Genomic DNA, 22,815 nt, shown 5'->3' on the forward strand with positions numbered 1-22,815 from the left:
TAAAGAGAAAATACATAAAAATTAATCGGGCATAGTGGTGGGTGCCTGTAATCCCAGGTACTCGGTAGGCTGAGGCAGGATAATCGCTTGAACCCAGGAAGTGGAGGTTGCAGTGAGACGAGATCATATCATTGCACTCCAAGCTGGGCAACAAGAGCAAAACTCCATCTCAAAAAAAAAGAATGTGTATTGAATGCTAGGCACTCTGTTACATCACTAGGGATATAAAGACAAAGAAGACATAGTTCCTTTCAACATAGAACTCATGTCATAGTGCCAAGATTTATGCGAAATCTATACTAGAGACCTGTACAAAATGCTGCAGTCAAGGAAACCAAGGAGGGAGTGAATAATTATTTGGCTGGGTTGACATTTATACGATAAATAGGCATTTACAACATGGATTAGCAGAGGAAGGAAAGAAAAAACCATTCTGGATAAGAACAGTTTTTAGGCCAGGTGCGGTGGCTCAAGCCTGTAATCCCAGCACTTTGGGAGGCCGAGACGGGCGGATCACGAGGTCAGGAGATCGAGACCATCCTGGCTAACACAGTGAAACCCCGTCTCTACTAAAAAAATACAAAAAACTAGGCAGGCGAGGTGGCGGGCGCCTGTAGTCCCAGCTACTTGGGAGGCTGAGGCAGGAGAATGGCGTAAACCCGGGAGGCGGAGCTTGCAGTGAGCTGAGATCCGGCCACTGCACTCCAGCTTGGGCGACAGAGCAAGACTCTGTCTCAAAAAAAAAAAAAAAAAAAAGAACAGTTTTTGTGGGCTGGTCCAAAGGTAGTGAGTTATTTCAACTGACTGTTCGCAGTCAGTTACAGATCAAATTCTTTGTTCTATTCTTTCCCGTGTCTCACTACTGCACTTGGCTAGTCTTAGGCAGCAAAAACAGTCTACGTAAAGAGGGATTGGAACAGTATGGTATCTTCCATTTAGGTATATGTAAGTAATTCAGGATTCTGCAACTTGAAGTATTAATATAAGGAAAGGAGTAATGCGAGATGAGGTTGAAGGGGGAGGCTTCCATTATAAAGGATGCTGTATGCCTGCTAAGCAATCTGGACCTTAACTTGTAAGCAGCAGGTGAATCCATAAACTACACGACAGTACTAAGTAGGGGAAGAGATAAGATCAGATTCACTTTTTTTTTTTTTTTTTTTTTTTTTGGGAGATGGAGTCTCGCTCTGTCGCCCAGGCTGGAGTGCAGTGGCCGGATCTCAGCTCACTGCAAGCTCCGCCTCCCTGGTTCAAGCCATTCTCCTGCCTCAGCCTCCCTAGCAGCTGGGACTACAGGCGCCCGCCACCATGCCCAGCTGATTTTTTGTATTTTTAGTAGAGACGGGGTTTCACCGTGTTAGCCAGGATGGTCTCGATCTCCTGACCCCGTGATCCGCCCGTCTCAGCCTCCCAAAGCAGATTCACTTTTAAATCATTGTGCAAGTCATGGGGAGGTTGAACTGGAGGGAGGTAAAGGTAGGTACAAGGCTATTTGTAACTATTCAAGTGAGAGATAATAAGGCAATAAAGAGTAGGAATGAAGCCAAGAAGAAAACCTAAAGACACTTAGAAGATGGAAAAGGCAGGATTTGGTGAAAGGGAGATTTGAGGATTGGCTGTAGTTAGGGTCTGAGGGAACAGTCATAGATATAATTTAGGTTCTATGTTCCATGATTTCACAGATGGGTGATGCCACTAGTCAAAAAACTAAGATAAAAGGAAGAGTAGGTTTCAGGGAAGATACTGAGTTCTGTTTTGGAATGTTGAGTTTTAGGTGCCTATGGGATAACATTATAGAGGTATACAGTAGGTGCTTATAAAGTGTGATATTCTAGAATTCCAGAAAGGGGTCTGGGCTAGAACTGTTGGATTAGAAATTTTCAATCAGAGGCATGCTACCATGCCCTAAAGTATATGAGGTGCTTTCATATACTATTTGATCCATCAGGACATAGCTCAAGAGTTATTTCCATGGTTAAGCCTTCCTTGCCTCTACCCGTGGACAGAGTAACTGATACCTGCTCTATGCCCATGTGCCTCACTCCACCATTTAATCACACTGGGTTATAATCTATGATATGTAGATTGTGGGCTTTTCAAAGTAGGACTCCGCCTTATTATCTTTGTTTCCCAGAATCTAACACTAAGTGTGCTGTGAAAAGAAAATGCCCAATGCATTACACTCAACTGAATTGAACCTTAATAGCAGACAGAATTGTTACACTGAATGGCAGGCTGAAATGTTGAGAGCTAAAACTCTGATTACCTTAGCACTTGATCTGGGAGTTTCTAAGGGTGAGCCTTGCACAGGGTGCAATGGAACTGTTGTTTGAAATAAACTCTGTCCTGCAAAAAGAAGCCCAAGTTGAGCCAAAGAAGAAAGGGTTAAGTTGGGATGACTGCAGGCAGAGATAAATGTGCCCACTTTACCCCTCAAATCCCTCAAATTCATTGAGGCTAACTTCTATATCTCTCTGGGGCTAAGTTTTATAAGCTTTGCCATTTCTGCTTTTGGGCAAAGCACACATCTGACCTTCCAGTAAGGGAAGAAGGTCCACCACAGCCTGACCAAGAATTAAGGTCTTCTCTTCTTTCTGTTTCTTTTCCTTTGGTAAAACTTCAGTCACAGTTACTAGAAAAATCAAAACAAAGAAAATGAGACATTTAAAACATCCATCCGATAACCAAGGTGCAACACACAAAGCATTGTCAAAGAGATGTACATTAAAAAAAATTAACTTGAAAGTAAAGAAGGCATCAACATCAGTAACTTCTGGTGGAAAATACCGGACCTCTTCAGTGACTTTTGAACTTTTTGCCTGCAAGTTATAATAAGAAATAGGTTTTAGATCATAATCATGTACATGCATGTGTATAAAAGTAACTGAGGCTGGGCGCGGGGGCTCATGACTGTAATCCCAGTACTTTGGGAGGCCGAGGAGGGCAGATCACCTGAGGTTGGGAGTTCGAGACCACCCTGACAAACACGGAGAAATCACGTCTCTACTAAAAATACAAAATTAGCCAGGCATAGTGGCCCATGCCTGTAATCTCAGCTACTGGGGAGGCTGAGGCAGGAGAATCGCTTGAACCTGGGAGGTGGAGGTTATGGTGAGCCAAGATCAAGCCATTGCACCCAGGCTGGGCAACAAGAGCGAAACTCCGTCTCAAAAAACGAAAAGAAAAAAAAAAGTAACTGATACATATGATTATATAACAAAGCTTCATATAATATTAATCTTTACTAGGTCAAAATCCTTAGGTATTTTCTATTCTATTTCATATAGAAGAAATTACTGGTCATAATGCCCATCAACTGATCTTACGAATGGCTAAAAGGTCACAATCTGAAGTTTGAAAAACATTGCTCTAAGGTGGGCGCGGTGGCTCAAGCCTGTAATCCCAGCACTTTGGGAGGCCAAGGCAGGCGGACCACGAGGTCAGGAGATTGAGACCATCCTGGCTAACATGGTGAAACCCCGTCTCTACTAAAAATACAAAAACAAAATTAGCCAGGCATGGTGGCAGGCGCCTGTAGTCCCAGCTACTCAGGAGGCTGAGGTAGGAGAATGGCGTGAATCTGAGAGGCAGAGCTTGCAGTGAGCAGAGACTGGACCACTGCACTCCAGCCTGAGCAACAGAGCGAGACTCGTCTCAAAAAAAAAAAAGAAAGAAAAAAGAAAAAGGAAAACATTGCTCTAGATCCCCTATATTGCCTACCATAAGGCTTGACACATTTTGGAGTAATCCTGTAGCATGCAGAGTATGTACAAAGTTTTTCACTGCAGCATTACTCTGTGTGCTTAACACTTATTATAACAATTTCAAAATTTCAAATACACAAAGTAGAATAGTGTAACAACTATCCATATAACCATAATCTAAATTTAACAATTTTTTTGCTTCATCATATGTAGCTTTGTTTGCTCAAATACTTTTATCATATTTGCTTTGTTTGCTGAAGTACTTTTCAAATAAATTACAGACATCATGACATTTTACTCCTAAATACCAAAATACACAAATCCCAAGTAAGACATTTTCCTAGAAAACCACAATCACTTTACCACATTTGGCAAGTGTGTGATAATAGCATTAAATAATTCCTTAATTCATCTAGTGTCCAGTTGATATTTAGCATTTCCCAATTATCCCCAAATGTATTTTGTAGCTGGTCTGTTTAAAACAGAATCCACTCAAAGACCACGTGTTGCATTTGCTTGTCATGTTTCTTTTCATTTAGACCAGTCCCCCTTTTCCACATACTTCTTCTCTCAAACATTTCTCTCTTTTGTTGAAGACACCAGGCCAATAGCTATACAGAATGTTACACGTTTGTCTCGTTTTATTCCTCATAGCGTTTAATTTGTTTCTCATTTCCTGTGTTTCCTACTTGGGTTCAGCTTCAGCGTTTTCAGCAAGGATAATAGTTTGATAACATATTTACCTATGTGGTATGTTATCAAACTCTGTGACCTTTGTAACCTGACAGATGAAAATAGCATCTAAGCATAATTTTATTTTTTGTATTAGAATCAGGTTGAAATTTTTTCCATATATTTAAGGACCAGTTATAGTTTCTTTTCCATGAACTTTTCATATTCCTTTCATATGTTTTATGTACTTTTCCATTAGATTCTTGCTCTTATTAATATGCAAGAGCTCTTTAAAGGTAAATTTGCCTTCTGTCTAGAAATGAATTGCAAATTGTAATCCAGTTTGTAGCTTGTCTTTTACAGTTGCTAATGAATATATATATATATTCTTTTTCTGTGGTTTCTACAGTTGTGAAATACTTATAAAGGCTTCATCTCTCTGATTATTTTAATTCCATGATTTCTTACGGTAGTTATACAATTTAATTTTTTACCCACATTTTATCCAGCTGGTATTTATTTTGGTAGTTTGTTTGTTTTTCAAGACCAGGCTTCATTTTGTCACCTGGGCTGGAATGCAGTGCTGCCATCTCAGATCTAGCTCACTACAACCCCTGCCTCGAGGGCTCAAGTGATCCTCCCACCTCAGCCTTTGGAGTAGCTAGGGCTACAAGTGCTCAACCATCACACCCAGCTAATTTTTGTGTGTGTGTATATATATATACATTTTTTTTGTTGTTCTTTTTGAGATGGAGTCTTGCTGTGTCGCCCAGGCTGGAGTGTAGTGGTGCAGTCTCAGCTCACTGCAAGCTCCACCTCCTGGGTTCATGCCATTCTCCTGCCTCAGCCTCCCAAGTATCTGGGACTATACCCAGCTAATTTTTTGTATTTTTAGTTGAGATGGGGTTTCACCATGTTAGCCAGGATGGTCTCAATCTCCTGACCTTGTGCCTGTCTTGGCCTTCCAAACTGCTGGGATTACAGGTGTGTGTGAGCCACCACGCCCAGCCCCAAAGTGTTGGGATTACAGGCATGAGCCACTGCACCCAGCCACTGTTTTTTGTTTGTTTGTTTGAGACGGAGTCTCACTCTGTCACTCAGGCTGGAGTGCAGTGGTGTGATCTTGGCTCACTGCAACCTCCACCTCTCAGGTTAAGTGATTCTCCTGCCTCAGCCTCCTGAGTAGCTGGGACTACAGGCATGCTCCACCATCCCCGGGTAATTTTTGTATTTTGAGTAGAGACGGGGTTTCACCATGTTGACCAGGCTGGTCTTGAACTCCTGACCTTGTGATCCACCCATCTCACCCTCCCAAAGTGCTGGAATTACAGGTTTGAGCCACTGTGCCTGGCCCATTACATTTTGTTAATTCAATGTGAGATCTTCCAGTTCTTGGAAAGCCTTATGGCTTTCAGGTGAAACTTGGACTTTTCCTATTGTTATGAATCTCTGGATCTCACTTACACCTTCTGTTTTCAGCTGGCGTTTTCCAACACCACCCCAACAGAAGAAGGAAGGAGATGCTGTCTCATTACTGCCAAGTTGGGGGTGGAAGTCTAGGTTCCCTACTCAGCCTCCGCTGACACCTGATGGGGGCAGTTCCTCATTACTGCTGAGCAGGGGAATTGGAGTCCTGATTCCTTACTTGGTTTCCACTGATACCACAGTGGGTGTGGACTCATTACACCTGGGTGATGGTGAAAGCTCTGACTCTAAACTAGGCCTCCTCTGATACCACTCCAGTGGGAAGCGAAAGGGCACCTTATTACTGACAGTTTGGGATAGAAGTGCAAGATTTCTGTGGTCTCCACTAACATTATGAGGGGTGGGAAGGGGACTCATTACCAGAGGGGATGAAAGTCCTCGTTCCCTACTTGGTCTTCTCTGACATCACTAGGGTAATGGAGAATCTCATTTGTGAGCTTTGTGAGAGTGGAAGTCTAAGCTCTCCACTCAGCTTGATTGAGGGTGGGGGCTACAGTTTTTTTCCTATGGTGTTTAGCTGGAGTACAGGAATTACTGTTTAAAACTTTTCTGTCTTATTAGGCTGCCCCTTTCATAGTCTTTTGGCTAAACAGAGCAGACTTTTATCAGGCTTGCTTTCTTTTTTCTTTTTTTGGTCTGTGCCCATTGGTGTCTCCAGGTTGCCACCTTCTTCAGCAAGAAGTATGGGATACATAAGGCAAAAAGAAAACCCAAGGAACTCACCACTATGTCATTCCCCAGGTCCCAAGTTTCCTTCTCCCCACCTTTCAGAGTCTCTTATTTTTATATATAATGTCCAGGGTTTGTAGTTGTATTCAGTGGGAGGAATAGAGAAAAGTACATCTATTCCATCTTCTCAAAAGTTTTGCTTTTAATCCTTTTTATTTCTAATTAATGTGCTTAAGATTATAAATGTACCTCTAAGCACAACTTTATATCCCACAAATTCTGATATTTGGTGTTTTACTATTGATTTCTTCCAAATGCTTTGCAATTTTTATTATGACTTTTTTATTTGTCCCATAAATTATTCATAAGTATGTTTTTAAATTTCCAAATAGTATTTTGGCTATCTTTTTCTTATTGATTTCTAATTTTGTTGACTGTTACATTTTGGCAGAAAAGGTGTCTGTATGCTATTGATCCTTTGATCTATGGTAGGACTTGCTTTATCGCTTAGAATGTGGCCAACTGCTATCATAAAAATGCTCCTCCTGTGTTTTAAAAATATATATATTCTTTAATGGTTAGTACAAGCCTATGATTATTCCTAGGGAAGACTTTTTTCTCTACCCAGGATCTACACAGAGATGCTTAAGCAGATTTTATTTTCCTGGTCCATACTTTTTGAGATCTTAACTTGTGATGGGGAGGTGATCTCAGTCTCTATTCCCCCATCAACAGCAGCCAAAGGTTTTCTGTCCTTCTGAGAGCATTAAAACCCAAGCCCCTAGGTTTTCGAGTACTGCCTTCTCCCTGCACACTTCCACTAACACATACACACCAATGGCAGCTGTTCCAAGATTTCCAGGTTTCAGTTCCTGCCTTGCTTTTGGGAACAAAGGAAGTGCCCTTTCTTTCTCATGATTTTAGTTACATGTTTAAAAGAATGTTTTGGTTCTGCTTTTCCCATCCAACATGATAGGTAAGAAGGCAATCAGGACATTGATTTTTAGAACCACAAGAACTTACAGAACACAGGTTTGTGAGCGAGGTCATCTAAAGTGATTCCTCCTTCAGGATTAAACCCAAAACTGCTAGTGAAGTTGTATTTTGCACTTCCTTCTGGAGAAACAGTAATTTTTGCAGAGTCTCCCAGAACCACTTGATTGAATTCTGCCCGAATAAAGGTAACTGGAGTATCTCCTTTAAAACCTTTCTGTTGGCAGAAACACACCACTTTACAATTATATTTAAATAGAGAATTTTCCTACACATCTGGCAACCCATTTTGATTTGGGCTAAATAGCATTTTTCATTTTTTCCTAACAAGCAACATCACAAATACAGAAGGAATAGGTAGAAAAATAATTAAACCAATCTAGTTTTACTTAAATGCAACATTCCATTTAAATGCTGTTATGTTGGAGTTTTGAAAACAACATTTGAGGCCGGGCACGGTGGCTCAAGCCTGTAATCCCAGCACTTTGGGAGGCCGAGACGGGCGGATCACGAGGTCAGGAGATCGAGACCATCCTGGCTAACACAGTGAAACCCCGTCTCTACTAAAAATACAAAAAACTAGCCAGGCGAGGTGGCGGGCACCTGTAGTCCCAGCAACTCGGGAGGCTGACGCAGGAGAATGGCGTAAACTCGGGAGGCGGAGCTTGCAGTGAGCTGAGATCCGGCCACTGCACTCCAGCCTGGGCGACAGAGCAAGACTCCGTCTCAAAAAAAAAAAAAAAAAAAAAAAAAGAAAACAACATTTATTGTGTTTCACCTGATAATAGAAGTATACTGAGGAACATTTTTAAAAGAAAGAAAATTAATTACTTGCAATCTTACTGTAACATGTAAGCATTATTAACATTTTAGAATATATTTTCTAGTGTTTTGCTGTGAATATACGGATGTGCATGTGTATACCCATACACACACATAGATACATTTTTATATATGCATTTTAAAACAAAGTAGAGCTCATTAATTACATTCTCTTTGGAATGATCTTTTTAAACTTAATATACTGAATATTTTCCCATTTCATTATACTCCTAATTTTTAGTACATCACATTGTTGTTGTTGTTGTTGTTTTAATTAATCAAATAGAATTAATCACAAGGGAAATTCTGGAAGACTTCAGATCCTTTTCAGGAGAAAGGGAAAAAAATTATATGTGAACTGCTGTCTAGGGAAACTAAAACCACTATTTCTTTCATCCTATTAAATTTAGTATTCAAATTGCCGGGTATTTGAGACACACAGTAATGTGACTTGGAGATCACAGACCAACAATAAGGAACACTGAGGCGGAATGCCATTGCTATATAAAGCCAGGAGGTTTGGAGGTAGAGAATGAAGCAAAATTCCATTACTCCTGCAGGTACTCCCAAACTAAGGATTTTGTAAGTTTCCAAAAGTAACTTTACCAAATCATATCCCTCTGTCACGGTGATCTGCACGAGTCTGCCTGTTGATGGCACTTGCTCCATATCACCAACTGGGAAAAGTCCCTCTGGTTTTCTTTGGTCTCTGTAAACAGAATGAATCAACCTGTCCCCTCATGTACTAGAGATGCACAAGTACCCATATTCCATCATAACCAATACCAGGGAAAACCTAAGGAAATACCATAGTCCAGCACTGTTTTATTCCCCACATCCAACCTTTGCTGCTGGATAGGCAGTGCTTTAGGGAGCTGGTCACAAGGATGATTTCACTGGTTAGTGCTAAAAGATGTTCATACAGGTAACTAACCCATTAAGCACAAAGTATCACAAGACAAAGTAGGAACACCTTGACCTCCCATACCCTATATCAGGGGTCCCCAGCCCGAGTCATGAACCAGTACCAGCCCGTGGCCTGTTAGGAACCGGGCCGCACAGCAGGAGGTAAGCAGCAGGCGAGCAAGCAAAGCTTCATTTCTATTTACAGCCATTCCACATCACCTGCATTACCACCTGAGCTCTGTCTCCTGTCAGATGGGTGGCGGCATTAGATTCTCACAGGAATGTGAACCCTATTATAACTGAGTGCATGCAAAGGATCTAGGTTGTGCGCTCCTTATAAGAATCAAATGCCTGATTTGTCACTGTCTCCCACCACCCAGAAATAGGACTGTCTAGCTGCAGGAAAACAAGCTCAGGGCTCCCACTGATTCTACATTATGGTGAGTTGTATAATATTTCATGATATAGGCTGGGCGTGGTGGCTCACGCCTATAATCCCAGCACTTTGGGAGGCGAGGTGGGCGGATCACGAATCAGGAGTTTGAGATCAGCCTGTCCAATATGGTGAAACCCCATCTCTACTAAAAAGTACAAAAATTAGCTGGGTGTGGTGGCACGCGCCTGTAGTTCCAGCTACTTGGGAGGCTGAGGCAGGAGAATCACTTGAACCCGGGAGGCAGAGGTTGCAGCGAGCTGAGATCACACCACTGCACTCCAGCCTGGGCGACAGAGTGACTCCGTCTCAAAAAAAATATATAGGCCGGGCACGGTGGCTCACGCCTGTAATCCCAGCACTTTGGGAGGCCGAGGCGGGTGGATCATGAGGTCAGGAAAACGAGACCAGCCTGGCTAACATGGTGAAACCCCGTCTCTACTAAAAATACAAAAAAATTAGCCAGGCATGGTAGCGGACGCCTGTAGTCCCAGCTATTCTGGAGGTTGAGGCAGGAGAATGGTGTGAACCTGGGCGGTGGAGCTTGCAGTGAGCTGAGATTGTGCCACTGCACTGCAGCCTGGGCAACAGAGCAAGACTCCATCTCAAAAAAAAAAAAAATATATATATATATATATATATTATATATATACATTATTATATATTACCATGTAATAATAATAGAAATAAAGTGCACAATAAATGTAATGTGCTTGAATCATCCCCAAATCATCCCCGCTGCCCCCAGTCTGTGGAAAAATTGTCTTCCACAAAACTGGTCCCTGGTGCCAAAAAGGTTGGGGACTGCTGCCGTACACCCTTCACAGTGTTCTCTGGTAACCTTTTTTTTTTTAATCTGCAAACCTCCCTTCAAACATTATTTAACTTCTCAGTTTTACAAAAATATATTTTGAGAGCAGGAAAGAAGCAACCACATAAAATGGTAGTCCATTGGAAAAGGTCTTAATATATATCTCTTATTTAGTCAGATATACTGTCAATTTTACAATACTAAGGGCACAAACAATTTCAAAAATAAATTGGATATTTGTTTTTTAGAAAAGGTCTTTTCTCGCTCCTTCCTTCCTTCTTTTTTTGTTTGTTTTTGTTTTTTCAGGCTCTCACTCTGTCACCCAGGCTGGAGTGCAGTGGTGCGACACAGCTCACTGCAGCTTCAACCTCCTAGGCTCAAGTGATAGTCCCACCTCAGCCTCCTGAGTGGCTGGGACTATAGGCATGCGCCACCACGCCCAGCTAATTTTTGTATTTTTCTTTTTTTTTTTTTTTTTTTTTTTTTGAGGCGGAGTCTCGCTCTGTCGCCCGGACTGGAGTGCAGTGACCGGATCTCAGCTCACTGCAAGCTCCGCCTCCTGGGTTTACGCCATTCTCCTGCCTCAGCCTCCCGAGTAGCTGGGACTACAGGCGCCCGCCACCTCGCCCGGCTAGTTTTTGTATTTTTAGTAGAGACGGGGTTTCACCGTGTTAGCCAGGATGGTCTCGATCTCCTGACCTCGTGATCCGCCCGTCTCGGCCTCCCAAAGTGCTGGGATTACAGGCTTGAGCCACCGCGCCCGGCCGTATTTTTCGTAGAGACAGGGTTTCACCACGCTGTCTAGGCTGGTCTCGAAGGCTAGGCTCAAGCAATCCGCCCACCTCAGCCTCCCAAAGTGCTGAGATTAAAAGGCATGAGCCACTGTGCCTGTAGAAAAGGCCTTATTTTCTAACTCAATTCAAACGTTTACTGAGGACATACTATGCTAAGTGTATTTGGTGATACAAAAGAGAAAATGACATCTTACAGCCTTCAGACTTTATAATTATCCTGCCTCTTCTCAGCTACTCCAGCATTTTTCCAGACACCTAAAAGTCTCAGATCATTTGCTCAACAACATATTTCTGGGCTGTTTCAGGGCTTTAGTGGCACTGACAACTTCTTTGTCAAATGTACATTTAAAATGCCCTTTTGTATCAGTTAGGCCTTCATTACCCTTCTGCTAGACTGTAACAAAAGCCTCCTAACTGGTGTCTCTGACTCCAGTTTCTCACTCTAACTCATCCCGCTTCTGTCAGAATTGCTCATTGAAAAAACTTTGTTAAGCTTGGCACTGTGGTGGGTGCTGAGGATACAAGAGATAAGATGTGAACTCTCTTTTTTTATTTTTTTTTAATTTTATTTTTTGAGACAGAGTCTCACTCTGTTGCCCAGGCTGGAGTGTAGTGGCGCGATCTCAGCTCACTGCAAGCTCTGCCTCCTGGGTTCACGCCATTCTCCTGCCTCAGCCTCCCGAGTAGCTGGGACTACAGGCGCCGCCACCTCGCCCGGCTAGTTTTTTTGTATTTTTTAGTAGAGACGGGGTTTCACCGTGTTAGCCAGGATGGTCTTGATCTCCTGACCTCGTGATCCGCCCGCCTCGGCCTCCCAAAGTGCTGGGATTACAGGCTTGAGCCACCGCGCCCGGCCAAGATGTGAACTCTCTAACCTCAAGAAATCTAAAATCTAGTGAGGACGAGAGATGTGTAACTAGACCAGGAGTCATAATCTGTGAGACAGGTGCTCTGACAGAGGAAAAGAAGGGAGGAGTGAAAGAAGGAAAGGGAGGGAAGAAGTGCTCTGACAGACGAAAGAAGGGAGGAAAAGTGAGGTGGAAATTTATTTTTTCTTTTACAAATATAAAGAACGTGAGAAGTTGGCCGGGCGCGGTGGCTCAAGCCTGTAATCCCAGCACTTTGGGAGGCCGAGACGGGCGGATCACGAGGTCAGGAGATCGAGACCATCCTGGCTAACATGGTGAAACCCCGTTTCTACTAAAAAAAATACAAAAAAAAACTAGCCGGGCGAGGTGGCGGGCCCCTGTAGTCCCAGCTACTCAGGAGGCTGAGGCAGGAGAATGGCCTAAACCAGGGAGGCGGAGCTTGCAGTGAGCTGAGATCCGCCACTGCACTCCAGCCCCGGCCACAGAGCGAGACTCCGTCTCAAAAAAAAGAAAAAAAAAAAAGAATGTGAGAAGTAAGGAAATTAACTGATTATAGGCAGTGTACCAAGTGTGCTTCACATTTATTATCTTAAACGTAGCCTCCCTTCTAAGTGATTCTTAAATCTCTGTTTGAGTGAAAAAAACTGAGCTTCAGAGAAGTTTGTTACCTTACCAGCAATCATACAGCAAGGAAGTGCTGCATGAAGCTGGGACCTAGCTGGATTTGAGAATACGTGTGCAAGCCAGGAAAATCTTGGAGAAAGTACCCTGGAACTGTCTTAATAGAGTAAAGGGAAGGATATTCCAAGAAAGGCAACAGATTTTAAAACGTTCAGAGGCAAAACAACACACATAGCAAGTAGCAAGTAGCTTGCAGTGGTGGCGTAAGAAGAAATAGGGAGAAAATGAGATGAGACAAGCAGATAACTACCTTATTAAAGTACAGATCTGATCATACCACTGTCTTGTTCCCTCTCACCTATCAAATAAAGTTAAACTGTAACACTACAGTTTAACTGTAGTTAAATGTAGTACTACATTCAGGGCTTTCTAGGATCTTGCAGTGCCAGTCAACTCCCCTCTTCTAGCTTATGCTCTTGCTTAGTATTTTTCAAAGATCACCTGCATTTAGTCACTTCTGAACCTTTGCATTTTTCCTTCCCCCTGGAATTATCTCTCCCTTTCTACTCACTCCGTCTCTACAGCAAATCCTACTCATCCTTTAAAATCCAGCTCGAATGCTTCCTAGTCCATGAAGCTTCCCAGTCGGAAAAACCTGCCTTTCCTCTGAATACATTTAGCACTTTACACGTCTCTTGTGGCATTACCACAAGCTGTCTTGTTTATGAAGACTGGGTATTCAAAGGACGTTTCCTACTTAATAACTATGTGCCCCTGGGCAAAAGCCTAACTTCTCTAAGCCTCAGTTTCACCTTCTGTAAAATGGATAACTTCCAACCTGTTTCACATTGTGAATATCCCCTAAGATATTAAAGCTGTTTAAGCTATGAAGCACTGCACAAATGATATTATTAATATGGAACGTTTGTCCTGAGAGTTCAATTACACCTTTGAAGGCATGTAACCTGTCTCACGCATATTTACGGGCCCCGAGTGCCTGGCACCATGTCTTGTACACAAGAGGCGTTCGCGTCGTGTTTGAACTACGAATGCAAGAAACAGGATTAAAGTTATGGTCAGGGCAGCTAGGGTGGGGACTCTCGTTGCCCCCGGCAAGGCACGCATTTCTTGTCATCTGCTCAGAAGAAGCTGCAAGGGGAGAGTCCAGTGAGAAAAAGGTTGGACGAAAGAGGCGATGTGACTGGGTCTGGTCTGGGGACAAGCGCAGTCCGCGCGGAATGAGACCTACGACGAGAAGCGGGAAAGAAGGGCCTATGTCCGCGCTCCTGTGGAGGTCGCCGGGCTGGGGCTGGAGGCAGAGTCCGCGCCTGGCCGGGTCAGAGGCTTTTCGGTCTAAATAACGGGGTTTTCAGCCTGGACTTAGCTGAGGGAGCAGAAGATCGGGGTGACGGCTGTGGTGTGGCCGCAGGACCGGGGTGGGGAGGCCGGGAAGAGAGGGTTTCTTCAGGAGGGATTGCTGTCTTACCTGCAGCAGCCTCCGTTATGTTTTTGACTATAGCAACCAACTACCTCTCGCGAGAACTTACTTTTGGCAATCGCAGCAAGTTTATTCCAAGACTCGCGATAACCCTCTGGGGACGAGAGCAGGGAGCGAGACCCTAAGCTTCTGCGCCTGCGCCCTAGCGCCGACTGCAGCCCCGTCATTTCGAGTCCCTGCTGTTTCCGCGGATGCTTTACCTTGGCAAGCGTTTGGGTTAAGTGCACAGGTTTCCATCTTTACATTTTGCTTTCTCGACTCTTTTATTTCAATATTTCTCCATAATAGTAGGGAAAAAAGCATAAGGAAGTTTAAAGAAAAAGGCGTTTATTAAACTGATTTGAAAACATCATTTAAATATTTCTCCGTGAAATACGCAATATTTTAAAAATGAGCCTGTCACGCACTGTTGATGAGAGTGCAAAATGACCCACCTTCTAGGTGCTCAATATTTGTACAATAAACAGACCTGAAGTTTATGATGTTAATGCAAACTTTTAATATTCAAAATTTAACATTAAAGAGCTAAAATAGCAAAACACAATAGCAACAACCTGGAAACAACCCAAGTGCCCGTCGACGGAATAGTGGATGAGTGGACCAATAAACTGTGGCATATTCACAAAGAGGCATATTACAGGCAGTCAAAGTTAATGAACTGCACAACACGGATGAATTTTAGCAATATATATACTTTAAATTGTTGCAGTATTAAGAGCCAGCTTGAAGGGACTTCCTTGGGCCAAATGAGGGACAATTTGAGCATGAAGTAAACAACGACCATAACGGATTACATTCCATTGAATATGCAAGTCCGTGTTGATATAGAGAAAAAGGAAAACTCCTTCAAAGTAGGATGCCAACCCAGAAGTGTAGCGAGAAGGATGGAAATAGAGAACTACCATTTGACAACTACTGAGGAGGATGACTCAGGCAGGAGTGTTCAATGGACGCTAAGGCTGGTGGGTAGATGTTCTGTGAGGCATAGAATACTGGGACGATTTTGGAATACTTCTCCCATGGAATATTACTCGATTTCAGAGGGGAAAACAGTGAATGGACGCAACCAACATGATCAGGTGATCATGGTTAACATCACCAGTGTTGGGAGGAGTATACATTGTGAGCCTCCTGGTGAAACACACTAAAATCTACAAAGTGTCCTTTTTGGTTTTCCTACCGTCAAAAGAACTCAGGTTGTAGACCATCCAAGGACAGGAAAGACTGGGAACTGTCTCTGACTGAGGTTATGTGACAACTAAATGCAATATATATCTCTGTATAGCATTCTGGACCAGAAAGGAAAACATTGTTAGGACAGTTGGCAAAATGTGAGTTAGCTCTGTGAATCGCATACCACCGCGAACATGCCCGATCTTGTCTGAACTGGATGGTATGTTGTACCAATATTGATTCCCTGATGAGGAAGTTTGTTTGTTGTTAGGTAGGAGAGTGTCCCTGTTTAGGGGAAAATAAACACTAGTGTGTTCAGGAGTGATGAGAAACTATCTCTACAATTTGCTCTCTTGACTCTCAAAAGGTCCAGAAAAAGACTTAACAAGGGATACATACACATGTACACACACATATGCACATGCATGCACACATGCATGCATACACACACAGTGAGCAATGGAACAAGTGCAATAAAGTGTTAACTATTTGGGAATCTGAGTGCAGGGGACATGGGACTTCCTTACACAATTTGGGCAACTTTTCTATACATTTGAGATCATTTCAAAACAAATTATTAAAATATATACATACGCATAACCACTCTACCTGGGAAGTTCTTTGCTTAGGATATAGAGTTACCAGAGTCAAATTTTAAAATTTTTGTTTATGTGAATAAAAAACATTATAAATATTAAAAGAAATATTTTTTGAAACTTGCAGTGTTACAGGTAATAAGGTTCTCAAAATAAAACTACTGTGGCACTACTGAGTAAGGATTTCTCTCTGGATTTTTTCCCAAGTGAGAGTTTTGGTTGAATTTGCACTGAGGCAGCTATCTCACTTGCAAATGACACACTTTTTCTACATAATAAGCTGGGTTAGGCCGAGTCTTTAATAGGGAGCTGTTCTTCCAGAAATCGCTCATGATCTTGATCTACTTAGTACTTTGCTTCAAGGTCTTAGGCAAGCAAGGATAAATAACAGATCTCACTTCTTTAAACATAATTAATCTCCATTCAGCTGTAGGTACCTGAGAGCAAGGGCTGTATGTTACAATTTTTTCTTTTTTTTTCTTTTTTTTTTTTTTTAAAGATGGAGTCTCACTCTGTAGCCCAGCCTGGAGTGCAGTGGCGCAATCTGGGTTCACTGCAACCTCCACCTCCTGGGGTCAAGTGATTCTTTTGCCTCAGCCAGCGGAGTAGCTGGGATTACAGGCACCCATCACCATGCCTGGCTAATTTTTGTATTTTTAGTAGAGTCAGGGCCATGTTGACCAGGCTGGTCTTGAACTCCTAACCTCAGGTGATCCACCCACCTCTGCCTCCCAAAGTGCTGGGATTACAGGCATGAGCCACCATGCCTGGCCTTTTTTTTTTTTTTTTTTAATTGAGACAGTCTTGCTCTGGAGTTCAGTGGCGTGATCTCGGCTCACTGCAACCTCCGCCTCCTGGGTTCATGTGACCCTCCCGCCTCAGCCTCCCGTGTGTGTGTGTGTTACAGTTCTTTTATTCTCCTACAGTGCTTAGCAGTGGCCACTCTATTTGAAAGGCATTCAATACTTTTTGACTGATTTAAAACATCCACTTGTGTATGGCAAAAGCCCTCTTTAATGGTATAGAAAATATAATAGTACTGGAATCATAATAAAATCATCTACATATGCAAACCAATTTCAGGGAAAAAAAACTTATAAAAATCTCTTTCTAATAAAATTCAAATGCCTTGGTCTGAGTTTCAAAGGCCTCCACTAAATGATGCACTAGCTCAACAAATTCCTTTCTCATTACTCCAAAAGACATGTTTCTAATTAGCTAATTTGTTACTTCCAAAGTCAACATATTTCTGACACTCAATAAAACAATCAAATGTATTGCTCATCCTCAAATTGATCTACAGATTGAGAGCAATCACTATTAAAATCCCAACTTTTTTTTTTCCAGAAATTAACAAGCTTATCCTAAAATTCATATGGAAATGCAAAGGACCCACAGTAGCCAAAACAATCTTGAAACAGAAGAACAGTTGGAAGACTCACACTTTCCAATTTCAAAACTTTCTACAAAGTTGCAGTAATCAAGTAATGAAGACAATAATAAAGTCATAAAGACAGCCATATAGATCAAAAGAATCAATTGAATTGAGAGTTCAGAAATAAACTCTTACATTTATGGTCAATTGATTTTTAACAAGAGTGCCAAGATGATCTAATGGGATGTGGGAGGGAGGGCGGTAATACAGTCTTTTAAACAAATGGTACAAGGAAAAACAATGTCCACATTCAAAGAATGAATTTGGACCCTTACCTCACACCATGTACAAAAAATAACTCAAAGTGGACTAAAGACCTAAATATAAGAACTAAAACTATAAATTTGAGGGTTTTCTATTTCTGTGAAGAATGTCATTGCAATGTTGATAGAGACTGTGTTGAATCTGTAGAGCACTTTTGAAATATGAACATTTTAGCAGTGTTAATTATTCTAATCCATGGACATAGGATACTTTTTTTTTGTCGTAATTGTGAATGGGATTGCTTTTTTTTAGACAGTTCACTATTGGTATATAGAAATGCTACTGATTTTTGTATGCTGCTTTTGTATCCTGCAACTTAATGAATTTATTACTTCCAGCAGTTTTTTGGTGGAATCTTTAGGGTTTTCTGTGTATAAGTTCATGTCATCTGCAGACAGGAAGTTTGACTTCTTTCTGTCCAATTTAGATGCCCTTGTTTCTTTCTTTTGCCTAATTACTCTGGCTAGGACTTCCAGTACTATGTGACTAGAAGTAGTGAAAGTGGCTATCCTTGTCTTGTTCCAGATTTTAGAGAAAAAGCTTTCAACATGTCCTCATTAAGTATGTTAGCTGTGGGTCTGTCATACATGGTCTTTATTGTACTGAGGTATGTTCCTTCCACATCTAATTTGTTGAGAGTTTTGTTTTGTTTGGTCATGAAGGGATGTTGAACATTACCAAATGCTTTTTCCGCGTCTACTGAGATTATCCTATGGCTTTTATCCTTTGTTCTGTTAGTGTGATGTATCACAAAAATTGACTATCCACGTGCAGAAGAATAAAACTAGACCCCTATCTCTCACCATTTACAAAAATAGCCTCAAAGGGGATAAAATATTTAAGCATAAGACCTGAAACTATTAAACTATTAGAAAAAAAAAAACACACACACAGGGAAAAAATACTTTTGACATTGGTCTGAGCAAGGAATTTTTGGATAACCCTCAAAACACAGGCAACAACAACAACAAACATAGACAAGTGGGATTACATTAAACTAAAAAAGCTTCTGCACAGCAAAGGAAACAATCAATAGATTGAAGAGACAGTATATAGAATGGGAGAAAATATTTACAAACTATGCATCTGACAAGGGGTTAATATCCAGAATATATAAGAAACTCAACACCAAAAAAAAAAAAAAAAAATGCAAAAAACAAAAACCCCCACAAATAATCTGATTTTAAAATGGGCAAAAGATCTAAATAGATATTTCTCGAAAGAAAGTGTACAGATGGCCAAGAGATTTATGAAAAAGTGTTCAACATCACTAAACATGAGGGAGATGCAAATAGTGTATCTACACAAACATAGATAGCATAGCCTACCACATACCTAAGTCATATGGAGTATATCCTATTGCTTCTAGGCAACAAACAGGAATGGCATGTTACTATACCGAATACTGTAGGCAGTTTTAACACAATGGTAAATACTTGTGTATCTAAACATAAAAAAAGTACAGTAAAAATATGGTATAAAAGATAAATAGTACACCTGTAGAAGGCACTCATAATGAATGGCACTTGCTGGCCTAGAAGTTGCTCTGGGTGAGTGAAGGAATGAGTAGTGAGTGAATTGTGAAGGCCTACGACATAACTGTATACTACTGCAGACTTAATAAACACTATATAATTAGGCTACACTAAATTTATTTTAAAACTTTTAAATAATACATTTACTTTAGCTTACTGTAACATTTTTGCTTCCTAAACATTTTTTTTTTTTCTTTGGAGTTAGGGTCTCGTTCTGTCACCCTGGCTGGAGTGCAGTGGCATGATCATGGCTCACTGCGGCCTCAATCTCCTTGGGCTCAAGCAAACCTCCTGCCTTTTTGTATTTTTTTGTAAAGATGGGGTTTCACCATGTTACTCAGGCTGGTCTTGAATTCTTGGGCTCAAGTGATCCACCTGCCTTGGCCTCCCTAAGTGCTGAGACTACACACATGAGCCACTGCACTCAGCCTAAACTTCTTAACTTTTTGACTCTTACAGCTATACAAAAATATTTTCTGTACGTCCTTATAAGTTTTTTAAAAATTATTTTTTACAGGCCTTCTACAGGTATACTATTTATCTTTTATACCATATTTTTACAGGTGGCTCACGCCTGTAATCCCAGCACTTTGGGAGGCCGAGGCAGGTGGATTATAAGGTCAGGAGATTGAGACCATCTGGCTAATATGGTGAAACCCCGTCTCTACTAAAAATAGAAAAAATTAGCCGGGTGTGGTGGCGGGCGCCTGTAGTCCCAGCTACTCAGGAGGCTAAGGCAGAAGTATGGCGTGAACCCGGGAGGAGGAGCTTGCAGTGAGCAGAGATCATGCCGCTGCACTCTAGCCTGGGCGACAGAGCGAGACTCTATCTCAATCAATCAATCAATCAATCAATCAATCAATAAATAAATAAATAATTGTTTACTTTTTGACCTTTGTTAAAAACTAAGACACAGGTCAGGTGTGGTGGCTCTGGCCTGTAATCCCAGCACTTTGGGAGGCCGAGGTAAGAGGACTGCTTGAGTCCAGGAGTTATCAGTCTGGGGTGACATGGTGAGACCACGTCTCTTCAAAAAACTTAAAAATTAGCGTGGTGTGATGGCAAAAGCCTGTAGTCCCAGCTACTTGGGACGCTGAGGCAGGAGGATCGCTTGAGGCCAGGAGTCAAGGCTGCAGTGAGCAATTATTCCACCACTGCACTCCAACCTGGGTGACAGAGCAAGACCCTGCCTCCAAAAATAAAAAAAACAAAGACACAAATACACACATTAGCCTAAGTCTACACAGTCTCAGGATAATCAACATGTTTTCCACCTGCACATCTCATCCCACTGGAAGGTCTTCAGGGGCCTAACACACATGGAGCTGTCATCTCCTAGAACAATGCCCTCTTCTGGAATACCTCCTGAAGGTCCTACCTTAGACTCTTTTTTTTTTTTTTTTTTTTTGAGACGGAGTCTTGCTGTGTCTCCTGGGCTGGAGTGCAGTGGCCGGATCTCAGCTCACTGCAAGCTCCGCCTCCCGGGTTCACGCCATTCTCCTGCCTCAGCCTCCGGAGTAGATGGGACTACAGGCGCCCGCCACCTTGCCCGGCTAGTTTTTTGTATTTTTAGTAGAGACGGGGTTTCACCGTGTTAGCCAGGATGGTCTTGATCTCCTGACCTCATGATCCGCCCGTCTCGGCCTCCCAAAGTGCTGGGATTACAGGCTTGAGCCACCGTGCCCGGCCACCTTAGACTTTTTATAGTTAACTTCTTTTCAATAAGTAGATGGAGTATACTCTAAAATAATGATAAAAAGTCTAGCATTAGTAAGTACTAAGTGATAGGAATTTTTCAGCTGTGTTATAATGTTATGGAACTACTGTCATATATGTAGTCTGTTGTTGACTGAACCTTCATTATCCAGTGCATTGTTGGTGAGAATGTAAATTGGTACAGCCACTGTGGAAAATAGTAGAGGGTTCCTAAAAAAATTAAAAACAGAACTACCATATGAACTAACAATCCCATATATCCAAAGGATATGATATCAGTATGTCAAAAAGATGTCTGCACACCCATGTTTATTGCAGCACTATTCACGATGGCCAAAACATGGAATCAACCTAAGTGTCCATCAACAGATGAATGAATATGTGGTAAATTTACACAATGGAATACTATTCAGCCATAAAAAAAGAATGAAATCCTGTCATTTGGAACAACTTGAATGAGCCTAGAGATCATTAAGTGAAATAAGCTAGGCACAGAAAGACAAATATTGCATATCTCATTCATATGTGGAATCCTAATTTTTTTTTTTTTTTTTTTTTTTGAGGCTGAGTCTCGCTCTGTCACCCAGGCTGGAGTGCAGTGGCAAGGTCTCGGCTCACTGCAACCTTCACCTTCCAGGTTCAAGCAATTCTCATGCCTCAGCCTCCTGAGTAGTGGGATTACAGGCGCATGCCACCACACCTGGCTATTTTTTCTATTTTTAGTAGAGATGGGGTTTCACCATGTTGGCCAGGCTAGTTTCAAATTCCTGTCTCCAAGTGATCCACCCATGTCAGCCTCCCAAAGTGCTGGGATGGATTACAGATGTGAGCCACTGCACCTGGCCTTAAAATGTTGATCTAATAGAAGTAGAGAATAAATAGTGGTTACCAGAGGTTGGGAAGGGGAGGGAAGAGGGAGGACAGGGAGAGGCCAGTCAATGGATACAAAGTTACAGTTGATAGGAAGAATAAGTTCTAGTATTCCATTGCTCTGAATGGTGATTATAGTTCATGGTAATATACTGCATATTTCAAAATGGCTAGAAGAGAGGATTTTGAATCTTCTCATCACAAAAAAAGATGACTGAGATGATGGATATGTTAATTACCCTAATTTGTTACATATTGTGTACATGTATCACAACATTATACTGTCCCCATAAATATGTACAATTGTATCAATTAAAATGTTTTAAGTCTTGAAGAAAAAATAATTTAAAAATTTTGTACATCAAAAGACACCATCAAGAAAACAAAAGCCAACCGATGGAATGGGAGAAAATATTTTGTGACTTGTGTATCTGGTAAGAGTCTACTATCCAAAATACATAAACAACTTTTACAACTCAACAGAAATACAAATTACCCAAATTAAAAATGGGCAAAGTATTTGAATAGATATTTTTTTAAAGAAGATATGCAAATAATCAATAAGCACAAAAAAATATGCTCATTAGTCACAAGGGAAATGAAATGAAAATCACAATCAGATTCCACTTCATATCCACCAGCATGGCTATAGTGAAAAACATAGGCAATGATAGTAAGTGTTGGCGAGGATGAGAAGAAATTATCAACCAGGTTTGTTCTGCCCGTGCTGGGTAAACCAATCACTGTGATGACACATTTTGCAAAAGAGAAAAGATTTATTCACAAGGCGGCCCAGCAAGGGGGCAGGTAAATAGCTCTCATATCTGCCTCCCGAAAATAAGGCATAGGGATGTTTATGGGTTAGAGAAGCGGGGTGGTCTAAGGCATGGGGAAAGGTGATTGGCAGTGGGGGAAAATGAATCATCCAGTGATCTGCACAAGTGTAGTC

General features: G+C 41.6%; 1 protein-coding gene across 1 annotated transcript in view; it reads right to left on the reverse strand.

Annotated features, from left to right (window-relative positions):
- Positions 1-14,301, reverse strand: part of CFAP70 (cilia and flagella associated protein 70) — a 109,932-nt gene extending 95,631 nt beyond the window's left edge. The window contains exons 1-5 of the mRNA XM_023204963.1: positions 14,266-14,301; positions 8,952-9,054; positions 7,554-7,740; positions 2,534-2,632; positions 2,267-2,346 (exon numbers count right to left, since the gene is read on the reverse strand). Of these exons, the coding sequence (XP_023060731.1) occupies positions 2,267-2,346; positions 2,534-2,632; positions 7,554-7,740; positions 8,952-9,014 (429 nt within the window). The 5' untranslated portion in view covers positions 9,015-9,054; positions 14,266-14,301. The remainder of the gene's footprint in view (positions 1-2,266; positions 2,347-2,533; positions 2,633-7,553; positions 7,741-8,951; positions 9,055-14,265) is intronic.
- Between the last annotated feature and the right edge of the window lie 8,514 nt (positions 14,302-22,815).

This window comes from Piliocolobus tephrosceles, chromosome 9, assembly GCF_002776525.5.
Source record: "Piliocolobus tephrosceles isolate RC106 chromosome 9, ASM277652v3, whole genome shotgun sequence".
In the NCBI taxonomy this organism is placed as follows: Eukaryota; Metazoa; Chordata; class Mammalia; order Primates; family Cercopithecidae; genus Piliocolobus; species Piliocolobus tephrosceles.